General features: G+C 42.1%; 1 protein-coding gene across 1 annotated transcript in view; it reads left to right on the plus strand.

Annotated features, from left to right (window-relative positions):
• Positions 1–14,230, plus strand: part of LOC134337855 (chymotrypsin-like elastase family member 3B) — a 94,580-nt gene that overhangs the window by 14,649 nt on the left and 65,701 nt on the right. The window contains exon 4 of the mRNA XM_063033161.1: positions 7,793–7,929. Within this exon, the coding sequence (XP_062889231.1) occupies positions 7,793–7,929 (137 nt within the window). The remainder of the gene's footprint in view (positions 1–7,792; positions 7,930–14,230) is intronic.

Raw genomic sequence — 14,230 nt, forward strand, 5'->3', positions numbered from 1 at the left:
TTGGCCCTGCTTGGTCATTGAGACGGCCCTGGCGTGTCGCTCTGCCTCCTCCTGTCTTCTCAACTCCTCCACCACGAGTCGTCTCTTCTGCACTGATGTTGCCTTGTGCCATTGAGGAGCCTTTGGGACAAGCCCGAGCCCGGCTCTCCCGTGTTGGACTTGGCCAACCATATCCCTGAAGCGAAGAGCAGACTTAGCACTCTGATAAATATGTAGTGCAAAAGACAAATAATGAGGTCATGTTCATGGGTTCATTGACTGTTTAGATATCTGATTGTGGAGGGGAAAACTGTTGTTAAAATATTGATTGTGGGTCTTCAGGCTCCTGTATCTCCTCCTTCCTGGCAGTAATGTGAAGAGGATGTTGCCGCCAGTTAACTGAACTTTGAAAACTCACACTCGATCTTCAATCACACTTTACTTGTGTACAAGGAGAACATCATGGTCCCTTTATCACATTGTTCTAAAGTATGAGCAAAGGAATGCCATTTTTATACAGAAATTGTCTGGTGGATACATATATTAACCAATTGGTAACCTTGTGTGGATCCAAATTTCTTATTTGCATAATCAATCACCAATCACATTACGATAAAATCGGTGTTATTGGCTAATAGAATCTACATGTTAAAAACCAATAATACTTTACATGTTAAAGACCAATAATACTTCAGAATTAGTCAAGTAACTGACCAATATTTAAGTGTCACCCTAGAATTCTTCATTTCCATCCTTTCCTTGTCTTGGTATGCCAATTGTCTATAGTCCCCTTCCATGTAAAGGAAGCTATGCCCTGCTGACTGCATACTATCTGTAAACTATCCTTTCCTTTCCTCAAAGTACATTTATTATCAAAGCATGTATACCATGTACAACCTTGAAGTTCATCTTGCAGTCTTCCACAAAAAAAGAAATGCAATAGAATCTATGAAGAATCCCACACAACAAAGATCATCAAACATTCAATGTGTGAAAAAGAACGAATCATGTAAACAAATAATACACAGAACATGGTCTGCTGCCACAGAGCCAGTTCAGTGCTGAGGCGAGTGGAGCCGGTCAGGAACCAGGTGAGTGCAGACCACAACTGCAGAGCCAGTTCAGTGCTGAGGCGAGTAAGACATGAAGCAGTAGGCTGAACACCGATTTGTCCTCCATTCGGCCTCGACACCTTAATCTTTCAATCTGGCTTTGTGCCAGATCACCAGTTCATTTTTCAACCTCGGGCCGATCTGGTCCAAAGTTTCAATTCAGCCTGAAGTCCGCTTCAGTCGTGGGTATGGCCGTACGTGCATTCTCGAGAGTCCAGTTTGCCAAATCCTTCAGGATACCACAAAAACACAGGATCATTCAGATGTTTCAAAAACAGGACTCCCAAAGGGAAATTTCAGGCTGCAGATTGCAGTGATCGTCGATAAAAATATATATTTAATTGAATAGTTAGTGCTTTTGTTAGGTGTTGGCAAAATCTCACCATATGCCACCAGCACCATTTTGACCCTTGCCTTTCTGTAATTTCCACAAGGGCATGTTGCAGATGGTGAGGGTCTTTAAATGATAGATGTGCCAGATCCTGTAGATGTGCCCATGATAGAAATGGCAGAGTTTACAACTCTCTGCATCCTTTTGCAATCCTGTTCATTGAGCCTTTAAACCAAATTGTGATGCAACTAGTCAGAATACTTTCCAAAAAACATCAATAAAAATTTGCAAGAGTCTATGTTGGTATACCAAACTCCTCAAACTGAAGCAGAGCCACTGGTGATTGTGGGTCAGAAAGGGTAAGATGGGGGCGCACAAACCAATCCTCATAGAGGGATCAGAAGTGGAGAGAGTGAGCAATTTCAAGTTTGTGGGTGTCAAGATCTCTGAGAAACTAACTTGGTTCCAACATATCGATGCAGCTATAAAAAAGGCAAGACAGTGGCTATATTTCATTGGGAGTCTGAAGAGATTGGTTGGTCACCTAAAACACTTGAAAACTTCTATAGGTGTACCGTGGACAGCATTCAGACAGGCTGCATCACTGTCTGGTATGGTGGGGGGGTGTTACTTGTGTTCATGATGGAACTGACTGAGTTTACAACTTTCTGCAGCTAACTTCGATCATGAGCAGTGGATCCCCGTCCTCCATACTAGAGGGTGATGAAGCAGTTAGAATGATCCCCACTTGCATGTCTTGAAATTTGTGTGTGTTTTTGGCGACATACCAATTCTCCTCGAACTCTTAATGAAACACAGCTTCTGTCATGCCTTTTTGTAACTGCATTGATATGTTGAGCCCAGGATACATCTTCAAGAACTTGAGATTGCTCACCTTTCCACTTTTGAAACCTCGATGAGTACTGGTGTGTGTTCTCTTTATGAAGACAACAATCATTTCTTTGGTCTTACTGACAATGAGTGCAAGGTTGTTGCTGTGACACCACTCAACTAGCTGATCTACCTTGACACTGCATGGCTTCTCATTACCATCTGAAATTCTGCCAACAATAGTTGCGCTGTCAGCATATTTATAGATGCTGTTTGAGCTGCGCCTAGCTACACAGTCATGGATGTAGAAAGAATAGAGCAGTGGATTATGGAATGATTGTGTTAACCGCTGAGCTATAGTCAATGAACAGCAGTAAGTCTGACTATTGTCCAGGTGATCCAAGGCTGTGTGAAGAGCCAATGAGATCGCATCTGCTGTAGACCTGTTGTGGCGATAGGTATACTGCAGCAGGTCCACGTCCTCGCTGAGAAAGGAGTTAATTTTAGCCATAAACAACCTCTCAAAGCACGTCATCACTGTAAATGTGAGTGCTACTGGACGATAGTTGTTGAGGCAGCTCTCCTTGCCCTTCTCGGGCACTGGTATGATTGTTGCACTTTTTAAGCACATGAGAACTTCTGACTGTAGCAATATGAGATTGAAAATGTCTTTGAACACCCGCTGGTTTGTTGGCACAGGTTTTCAGGGCTTTACCAGGTGCGTCATTGAGCCCTATTGCCTTGCGAGAGTTCATCATCTTGAAAGATATTCTGCTGTTGGCCTCCAAGACAGAGATCACAGGGTCACTGGATGTTGCAGAGATCCTCATAGCTGTTGTTTTATTCTCCCTTTCGAAGGCGTTGAGCTCATCTGGAGTGAAGCATTACTGCCATTCATGATGTTAGGTTTTGCTTTGTAGGAAGTAATGGACTGCAAACCCTGCCAGAGTTGATGTGCATCCAATTCCACCTCCAACCTCACGCGGAATTATTCCTTAGCTCTTGAAATAGCCTCTACAAGTTGTACCTGGTTTTCTTGTTTCGTCCTGGGTCATCAGACTTGAAAACCACAGATCTAGCCCTCAGCAGACAGTGAATCTCTTGGTTCATCCACAGTTTTTGATTTGTATATGTATGGTCTGTTCTCGAAGGCACACACTCATTCACACAAGTTTTAATGAAGTCAGTGACAACTGTGGCTTATTCAATCAGACTTGAAGATGAATCCCTGAATGCAGTCCAGTCCACCAACTCAAAGCAGTTCTGTAAGCACTGCCATGCCTCCCTTGTCCATACCTTCTTGGTTCTCACTACTGGTGCTACGGTCTTCAGTCTCTGCCTACACTCAGGGAGTAGCTGTACAGCCAAATGATCTGACTTTTCAAAGTGTGGGCGTGGGATGGAACAGTAAGCAGCCTTGATAGTAGGATAACAGTGGTCCAGTATGTTAGTTCCTCTGGTTCCACATGCAATATGCTGGTGATAATTATTGACAGACTTTTTCAAGTCTCTGGTTAAAATCCCCCAAAATGATGGGAAAGGTATCAGGGTGCACTGCTTCATGCCTATTGATAATGTCGCTCAGTTCATCTAGATCTTGTTCTCTCAATTTTATTTACATCTTTCCTATAGGTATATGATCAGAACTGTACATAATACTCCAAATTAGGCCTCACCAATGTCTTATACAACTTCAACATAACATCCCAACTCCCTGTATTTAATACTTTGATTTGTGTAGGTCAATGAGGCAAAGACTCTCTTCATATCCCTATCTACCTGTGTATCCCTTTACATCCCTATCTACCTGTGTTGCCGCTTTCAATGAATTATGGATCTGTATTCCCAGATCCCTCTGTTCTACCACACTCCTCAGTGCCCTGTTCACCATTCAAGTCCTACTCTGGTTTGTCCTTTCATAGTGCAACATCTCTCACTTAAATTTCATCTGCAATTTGTTAGTTAATTTTTTCAGCTGGTCTAGATCCTGCTGCAATATTTGATTACCTGCAAGGTGTGATCCGCTGATTTGCTGATCCAGTTTATCATCCAGATCCTTGATTAACTCACAAACAACAATAGACCTGGCACCGAAACATGTGACACACCAGGAGGCACAGGACTCCTGTCAGAGAGGCAACCACTCTCTGGCTTCACCCTCAAAGACAATGCCTAACCCAATTTACCATGCCTCATCCTCAACATCAAGTGACTGAACCTTCTTGACCAACCATGTGGGAACTTGTCAAAAGCCTTTCTAACGTCCATCTAGGTGAAATCCACTGCCTTGCCTTCATCCACTTTCCTGGTAACTTCCTTGAAAAACTCTATAAGATTGGTTAGACATGACCTACCATGCAACAGCCATATTGACTATCACTAATCAGTCCTTGCCCATCCAAATACTTGTATATCGAATACCCTAGAACTTACACACTACTGATGTTAGGTACACTGGCATATAATTTCCTGGCTTTTTCTTAGAGTCTTTCTTAAACAACGGAGCAACATTACCCATTCTCCAATTCTCTGACAAGTCTGTTCTAAAGACATTTAAAATATCTCTGCTAGTGCCCCTGCAATTTCTTCACTAGCTTCCTACAATGTCTGAGGGAACACCTTGTCAGGCCCTGAAGGTTTACCCAGCCTAATTTGCCTCAAGACAGCAAACACCTCTTCTTTTGTAATCTGTATACTGTCCATAACCTTACTGCTGTTTTGCGTCTCTTATAGAGACCCTATGTGCATCTCCTAAGTAAATACAAATGCAAAAAATTCATTTAAGATACTGTAACTCCTGTCTCCATCGGCACCATGCATGGATGACCACTCTGATCTTCAGGAGGACCAATTTTGTCCCAGACTACCTTTTTGTTCTTAGTATATCTGTAGAATCTTTGGGATTCTCCTTCACTTTGCTACAGCAACGTCATGCCTTCTTTTAGTCCTTCTGATTTCCATCTTAAGTGTTTTCTTGCATTTCTTATGTTCAAGTGCCTCATTTGCTCGTTCCTCCCTATATCTGATATGCACCTTCTTCTTAACCAAGGTCTCAATATCTCTGGAAAAACCAAGGTTCTCTAAGCAACACTCACAACACACTGGAGGAACTCAACAGGTCGGGCAGCATCCATGGAAACGGTCAGTCAACGTTTCGGGCCGGAACCCTTCATCAGGACTCCCTAAACCTGTTATCCTTGACTTTTATTCTGACAGGAACATACAAACTCTGTACTCTCAGAATTTCACCTCAGAAGGCCTCCCACTTACCAAGCACACCTTTGCCAGAAAACACCTGTCAGAATCCATACTTTGCAGATCGTTTCTGATACCATCAAAATTGGCCTTTCTCCAATTTAGAATCTCAACCCTTCTGTATAATTATCTTGAAACTAATGGCATTATGATCATGAGATTTACAGCGTTCCCCTACACAGACTTCTGTCACCTGTTCTGTCTCAGTTCTTAATAGGAGATCTAGTATCACACTCTCTCTTTTTGGGAGCTCTGTGTATTGGTTAAGGAAACTTTCCTAAACACGTTTGACAAAATATCCCATCTAATTCTTTTACTGTATGTAGAATGTAGAATATATATAATATATATAATATATAATATATCAATCAATATGTAGAACGCTAAAGTCAACTACCATCACAACTTCATGTTTCTTGCAACAGTCTGCAGTCTTTCTACAAAATTGCTCCTCTAAATCGCACTAACTATGGGATGGTGTATAACATAATCCCATTAACATGGTCATCCCTTTCTTATTCGTCAGTTCCACCCATATAGCCTCAGTAGATGAGCCCTTCTGTCTGAGCACTGCCATGACATTTTCCTTGACTAGGAATGCTACCGCTCCCCCTTTAATCCCTTCCGCTCTATCCCGTGTAAAACAATGAAACCCCGGAACACTGAGCTGCCAATCATGCACTACCTGCAACCAAAACTCACTGATGGCTGCAAGGTCAATTCCTTGTGCTAATCCATGTCTTGAACTCCTTCATCTTTCATACAAAATAAACACAACTCAGAATATTAGCCCCACCATGCTCAACCTTTTCATTCCTGACTTTGTATGTTAGTGTTCAACAGAACCACAGCTATTGCATGTCATACTTGGATTCACCAGCCGAAGCACTGAGTACAGATGTTCCATGATTGTTTAGAGGTGATTACAGAAAGTCTGAGAGAGCAGCTCTTGGCAAGCTGAGCCAGCAGATGATGTCTCTCCCTGTGTTCCGCAGCAGCTAGTGATCTTTTGAAGGTGACTCTACAGAGAAACGGACCATTCAGCACAGCAGGCCTGTGCCAAGCTGCAAGCATTTGTGTGGTCTTGCATTCCTTTCTCTCTCATTCATGGCTACTTCCCCCTTAGCTGCATGCCACCTTTAAAATAACTTAGCCTCCTCTCATGCATCCAATTTCTGTTCCTCCTTGTATCCCAGTGCATGGAGGAGCAGTGCTATAGCAGAGGAGGAACGACACTGTTCCTCCCTATGTGGGGTGGAAAGTGAGATGGACTTGATTCCACCAGACATGTAACCTGGATATTTACTCTCCTGACCTTGGAAGTTGGATCTGGCATAGGAGAGGAGAGATCCCTGTCTCTACTGGTGAGCCCCATCATGGACGTTATTATTTCTTGTTCATTGTGCAGTTATGGAGAGGGAAAGCTGGCAAAGTTTGTGTTTGTTCTCCCATTACCCTTGTGCGGCAGACTCTTACTCCCATGAAGATACTTGGTGTCATTGGCTGGAGAGGTCCAGTGATTCTCTGCAACCACAAAGGAACAGTGATGTATTAAATGAATTGGTTTATTATTGTCACATGTACTAAGATACAGGGAAAATCTGTCTTGCTACAATTTGTACAGATCAAATTATTACACAGTACATTGAGGCACAGTAACAGTAGAGTCTAACAACTGCATACAAAATGCAGTGCAGCTAAACAATAAGGTGCAAGATCATAACGAGGTAGATTACAAGGATTTGGGATGTGGAAATTTGGAGGTGAAAATTCCCTTCTGGTGCTGCAAGTTGTTGGGGGTGTAACTGACTATCTGTGCTGTGATAGTGGAACCTACTGTCTCACTGCTGTCAGGCCTGAACCTGAACCTGAACTCAGATACTGTCTGTGCAGGGTGTACACATTCTCTCGGTCACTGTGTGAGTTTTCCCACACCCTGACAATGAGCTGGTAGGTTAATTGTTGGTGAAAATTACCTGCCAGCTAAATAGGTGACTAAAGTGGCAAACAAGGGTGAGAGACCATAAACTGCAAGGTTGGCGGGGGGATGGTAACACTAGGGTTGACCTCCTGGGATCTGCCATGGACCTGATAAGCGGAATGGCCTCCTGTGCACTTTGGTGAATAGCTGTAGGCACTGGCCCTTTTCAACTTTGTTTATTGCCACACAAAACGCCTGTGTGTGCTTTTTAATGATCTGTAAGTTATATCCCCACATTGTCTGAATAGAAATAGAGCTGAAAGCATATATAACAGAATGTAAGCTGCACATTTTTGCTTGTAGGTTTGATTTAGCTTTATTAAAGCTCTCCTGGCCTGTGGTCTTCACTGACAAGATCAGACTATCATGCCTTCCTTTAGCGGGTGAAGAGCTACCAAATAACTACACATGTGTCGTGAGCGGATGGGGAAAGCTCAATGGTACAGTATGTAATTCTTAATTGCCTTTGAAAGACAAACATTACAGACTGTTAACATAAGGAATCAGAATCAGGCTTATTATCACTGACAAATGTTATAAAATTTGTTGTTTTGCATTAGGAATACTTTGCAATACATAAAAAATTCTGTAAGTTACAATAAGGAATACACACACACACACACACACACACACACACACACATATTATACGTACACACACATTTTTATATATATATGTAAGTAATGAAAAATGGGAGCAAAATATTGAGTTTGTGTTCACGGGTACATGGACTGTTCAGCGATCTGATGGCGGAGGGGAAGAAGCTCTTCCGAGAATGTTGAACGTGTGTCTTAAGGCTCCAGTCCTCCCTCCCTGATAGTAGTGATGAGAAGTGACATGTCCTGGATAGAGAGAGTCGCCAAAGATAGATGCTGCCTTCTGAGGCATCACCTTGTGAAGATGTCCTCGATGGTGGAGAGGCCAGTGGCCATGATGGAGCTGGTTGAGTTTACAACCTTCTGCAGATGTCCTGGGTGGTGGGGTTCCTGATGATGGCTGCCGCTTTGCTGTGACAATGCTTCATGTAGATGTTCTCGATGGTGCACAATAGAGCCTTTGGTGATATAGCAAATCTCTTCAAACTCCTATTGAAATATAAATGTTAGTGTACGCTCTTCTTAATTGCATCAAAATTTTGGAACCAGGAAAGATCTTCAGAAGTGCTGACACCCAGGAACTTGAAGCTGCTTACCCGCTTCACTGTTGACCCCTCAGTGAGGAGTGGTATGTGTTTTCCTGACTTCTTCCTGAAGGCCACAATCAATTTCTTTGTTTTGCTGATGTTGAGTTGTTGTTGTTGCGACTGAGAATATTACCAGTTCCAGTTGTGGCAACTACAGAAGGCAGCTGGGGTTCCCTCTCTTACAATCACCATCAAAACAAAAGGATTAGCGGACACTCAGCCGTGACCTTTTGCTTTACCATTCAAAAGGAACATAGACCATCCGCCATGTCGTTATCATTTTTCCCAACAAAATATTTCATCCAAAAATCTCTGACTATTTTTTAATACATTTAGCACTTGATATGCTTCAGCACTCTTGTAGAAAATTCCAAAGGTTCACTCCTTGAAGGGTAGAGAAGTTTCTTTCATCTCACTGATGAATGGGTGACATTCTGGTCTTGTGTCCAGGAGAAATATTATTGATGCACATTTGGATGATCTGAGTTGGATGATCAGCCATGATCATACTGAATGGCGGTGCAGGCTCGAAGGGCCGAATGGCCTACTCCTGCACCTATTTTCTATGTTTCTATGTTTCAGTGTGCACTTCTCACTCTTCTCAACTCTCGAGGGTATAATTTAGCCTGCGTAATTTCTCCACATACAGGACAAACCTGCTAACACAGCAATCAACCTGGCGAATGTCTTCTGCATTCCCCTATCACAAACAAGCCTTTCTGTTGGCAGGGAGGCCAGACCAGTACACTTTGCTCTAGCTGCAGCCTCAATAGCACAAAGATAATTACATTTACTCACTTATTGCAATGCTCACTTACTGAAATCCTCTAGCAATGAAGTCCAACAAAAAACGTGTCTTGCCTACTATAGTTGCAAGACAATGTTCAGTGATTTGTGGACAACTCCAGTTTTCTTCACACCATCATCTTTCAATCTCTCACCATTGATTATATTCTCAGCTTTTCAATATTTTGTGCCAACAATGATGCATTCAGATTTTCCATGTTATACTATATCTGCCATATCCTTCACTTAATCTGTCCACATATACTGTACCTGAAACTTGCCCTGCATCTTTCTCACAACCCATGCTGACACCCAGCTTTGTGTCATTAGCAAACTTGAGACAGGCATTGTTGAGATTGTGATCGAAATTACCAGCGAGACACTGAAAGCTGATAATATAGAAGTATTTATTCAGCACAACAAGCTGGCATCATTCTGGAGATGCTCTCATTAGAGGCTCACAAACCCACAGGTACATCACATTTTATACCCGTAAGATCAAAGGTAACAGTAGCTGATACAATACAATTTCAATAGTTACAATGATATTGTTTGCTTCAATACTTTAAGCTAGCAAATGGTTCCTTTGAGATACAGAGTGGAAGCACATTGTAATTGATTAGGCGCCTCTGAAGATCCAAGCACCTTTAGGAGAAACTAATTAACACAAATATTCTAAACATTTTAGATGACAGAGATCCAGTCACCCAAAATTAATGTTGTTAGGGCTTTTTCTGAGTACACAAATATGGTAAGTAAACAAAAAGTAATGATTGCCTGTACCTGTAACCACCTTTTATTTGCTAAGTGACAACATCCTTCTGGTCTGTCAGTTTGTGCTCAAGTCACAATGGTGCAACAACTTAGACTTATTGCCTGGTTTGATGTGATCCAGTTAATATAGCACCATTGTCTTAACCTTTGGCTCTTGCATAAACAATCGCTTAGTTTGTGGAGTAGCCTGTGCTTTTAACCTCAATTTACCACTTGCAGTTTACAAAAAGAACTGAAGGCTAATTGTAAGCTTCCTGAACTTATTTATATTTACAACAAGAACTGAAGCCTGGTTCTTGTTTGAATTAATATCTGCTATATTCATATAACTCCAGAATACTCCCTAACAGGCTCTTGGTCACATCATCCTTGTTACTGACACAGGTGGGGAGCAGCTGGGACCCCACCACCAGTCCCTCCACACATAAACCCCTAGCATCAGTCCTTCACACCCACAGGGCATGACACCACAACATAAAAATGACATGTGTGTTCAGTCTCTGCTTAATTGTCAGTCAACAGCAGTATTTGCTCCAAATCTTCCTGCTTAAATTTTGTTTAATAATCTTTTGTGCACCACCATGAGTTCTCCCTACCTAGTTCCAAACATGAACAATTAAATTGATTTGTCAAGCCTGATTTCTCTTTCAGTAGCACATGGCAACTCAGACCAAAAGTTTTACTTTTCATGTTCTCTGTTGCCACTTGTTTAATAAAAGGTTCTAGCATTTCCTCTGTGACTGATGACTGATGCCTCACTGGGCTTCTGCCACTGTTTTTTTCCTCTGTCATTTTTCAAGTACTCCTGTTACATTTGTTACCTTATGATCAATGGGAATCATTCTAGAATTCTCAGAAGTCTCTGACAACTAGTGCATCTCCACAACAACCTTCTTGAGACAGGATATCTTGTCTTGGAGATTCAGTGGCCTCCTGTCCCCTTTGATTTCTGCAGTACCATATTTTTACTGACCCTAATGCTTGTCAACTCCTCTTTCACTCACACCTTCTGTGAACACAGACACCAAGTACATATTTAAAGTCTCTGCAATCTCTAACGTGCCCACCTTCTCATTCTGCAAGAATGCCATGTTACCTTTGCTAATCTTTACTTTGTTATTCATCCGCAGTAGGTTTTCCAGTCTGTTTCTTATATCATTCACTCTGACGTTTTACTTTCTCATTCCTTATTGATATCCTGGCCCTGCTTTGGTGATTTCTGATATGTTCACACTCCTTGGATTTACTGTTCATTTTGACAATGTGCCAAGCCTTTTCCTTTGATCTAATGCTGTTTATAAGTTCCCTCCTGACTTGGGGTTCCGTGCCTATAATGGATATATATTTATTTTAAACTATGCATTTTTTAATGATTACTGTTGCTTGTACAGTACTATACGAAAGTGTTGGGCACACATATATATAGCTAGGGTGCCGTAAACTTTTGCACTGTACTGCAGTAATTTTATGTATTGCACTGTACCACTTCCTCACATTTCATGATATATGAGAATGATGATAAACCTGATTCTGTTATGGGTCTCTATTGTGGACTGAGAGTGGGAAGGGGGCAGGGAGAGGGGAATCATGGTTGGGAAAAGGGGAAAGGAGAGAGGAAGGAGCAGGAAGCATCAGAGGGACATTCTGTAATCATCAATAAACCAGTTATTTGAAATCAGATAATACCTTTTGGGCTGGGTGTGTCTTCACCCACGCCACCCACTGTCTCTGGCACGCTTTCTCTGCCACCCGTCCCGCACCCCTCCTGCGGTGCTCCACCCTCACCATTCCCAACACCCTTTGCTCCTGCCAGATTTACGAACTCACTGTCCGCTCCATGTTTACAAATACAGGACTGTGCAAAAGTACTAGTTATATATATGTGCCTAAGACTTTTGCACAGTACCGTAAATCAATGTGTCATAATGTTATACATTTTACAGCACAGATGGAGGCCTTTTGACCCAACTGACACATGCTGTTAGGTTGCCTACATGAGCTAGTCCCATTAGCATGCACAGCCCATATCCCTCTGAACCTTTCCTAGCCATGTACGTCTATGGAATGAACCAGGCCCTCTAGGCCACTATGTTACACCAACCTAATTAAATGAATAAGAAATGACCAACCAACACTAATCCCTTCTGCCTACACAATGTCCATATCTTTCCATTTCCTGCACATTCATGTGTCTATCTAAGAACCTCTTTAATGCCTCTATTGTATCTACCTCCACCACCACCCCAGGCAGTGTATTCCAGGCATTTACCACCCTTTGCTTAAAAAAACCCCTGCTCCACACATTTTGAACTGTCCCTCTCTCAGCTTAAATGCACACCCTCTGGCAATAGACATTTCACCCTTGGGAAAGAGATGCCATCTGACTACTCCATCAATGCTTTGTATAATCTTATAAACTTCTATCAGGTCTCCCCTGAGCCTTCCCTGCTCCTGAGAAAACACTCTAAATTTGTTCAACCTCTCCTTAGAACATATTCCCTCTAATCCAGGCAGCATCCTTGTAAACCTCTTCAGCATCCTCTCCAAAGCCTCTGCATCCTTTCTATAATGGGGAGACCAGAACTCCAAAGTTGTAATTGTACCCACCTCCACCATTTCCATATTCCCCCCACCTTCTGCGTGAAAACCTGGGCACTCAGATTCCACTTTCTATCTGGTTTTAGACTACACTGCTCTAGGAAAAAATGCTACGTCCATCATGATTTAAAAGATTTCAATAAAATTGCCTCTCAAGTTTTTTTGCTGCAGGCAGTACAGTCCCAGACTCTTGTTATAACTTAATCTCTCTAGTCCAGGCAACAGCCCTGTGTATCTTTTCTATATCTTCCCTAGCTTATCACATCCTTCCTATGGTGTTTTGACCAGTGCTGTACATAATGAATTAAATCATTTTTAATCATTATCCATGTGATTCACTCTACCAGGAGCAAGTTATGTTGACTAAGTGTGATAGTGACGAAGATTGCAGATGACACTAAAATAGCTGGTGTCGTATACAATGAAGATGGTTATCAGAATTAACAGATTGATCTTGATCAGCTATGTAAGTGGACCAAGGAATGGCAAGTGGAGTTTAATTTGGATAATTTTTAAGACATTTAAGGGATCTTAGATAGACACATGGATGTATCTATCTGGAGGGGGTTCAAAGAAGGCTCACAAAAATGATTCCATGACTGAACAGCTTATCATATGAAGATCATTTGATGGCTCTGGGTCTGTACTTATTGGAATTCAGAAGAATGAGGAGTAACATAATTGATACTTATTGAATGGTGAAAGGCCTTGATAGAGTGGATGTAGAGATGATGTTTCCTATGGTGGGAGAGGCTTAAGACCAGAGGACCAGAGGGACATCCATTTAGAATGGAGGTGAGGAGGAATTTCTTAAGCTAGAGAGTGGTGAATCTGTGCAATTCATTGCCACAAGCAGCTGTGGAGGCCAAGTATTTATGTAAGGCAGAGATTAATAGATTCTTGATTGGTCAAGGAATGAAGAGGTATGGGGAGAAGGCAGGAGATTGGGCCTGTGAGAAAAAATGATCAGGCATGATGACTTGATGGCTTAATTCTGCTCCTATATCTTATGATCTTATGGTAGGGAAAACAGAGGCATCTGAGCTGTATAAAGTGAGGGTCAGGTTGATCATGGAGTAGGTTTATATAGACTGGCACATCATTGGCCAAAGGGTCCATACTGTGCTGTACTGCTCCATGTTTTATGTTGTAAGTGCTAAGTGTTGTTGTTTGGACAACATGGATGGATGATGGAGAACTTTCACAGAGAATTTTGGCCCCCTGTGGAGTGTTGCAGAAAAGAGGGATATAGGAGTACAAGTACATCGCTCCCTGAAAGTGACAACACAGGTAGAAAGGGTAGTGAAGAAGGCTTTAGGCATGTGGATTTCATCACTCTGGGCATTGAGTAAGAAGTTGGGATGTTATGTGGCAGTCATACAAGAAACTAGTGAAGCCAT

This window comes from Mobula hypostoma, chromosome 25, assembly GCF_963921235.1.
Source record: "Mobula hypostoma chromosome 25, sMobHyp1.1, whole genome shotgun sequence".
Classification (NCBI taxonomy): Eukaryota; Metazoa; Chordata; class Chondrichthyes; order Myliobatiformes; family Myliobatidae; genus Mobula; species Mobula hypostoma.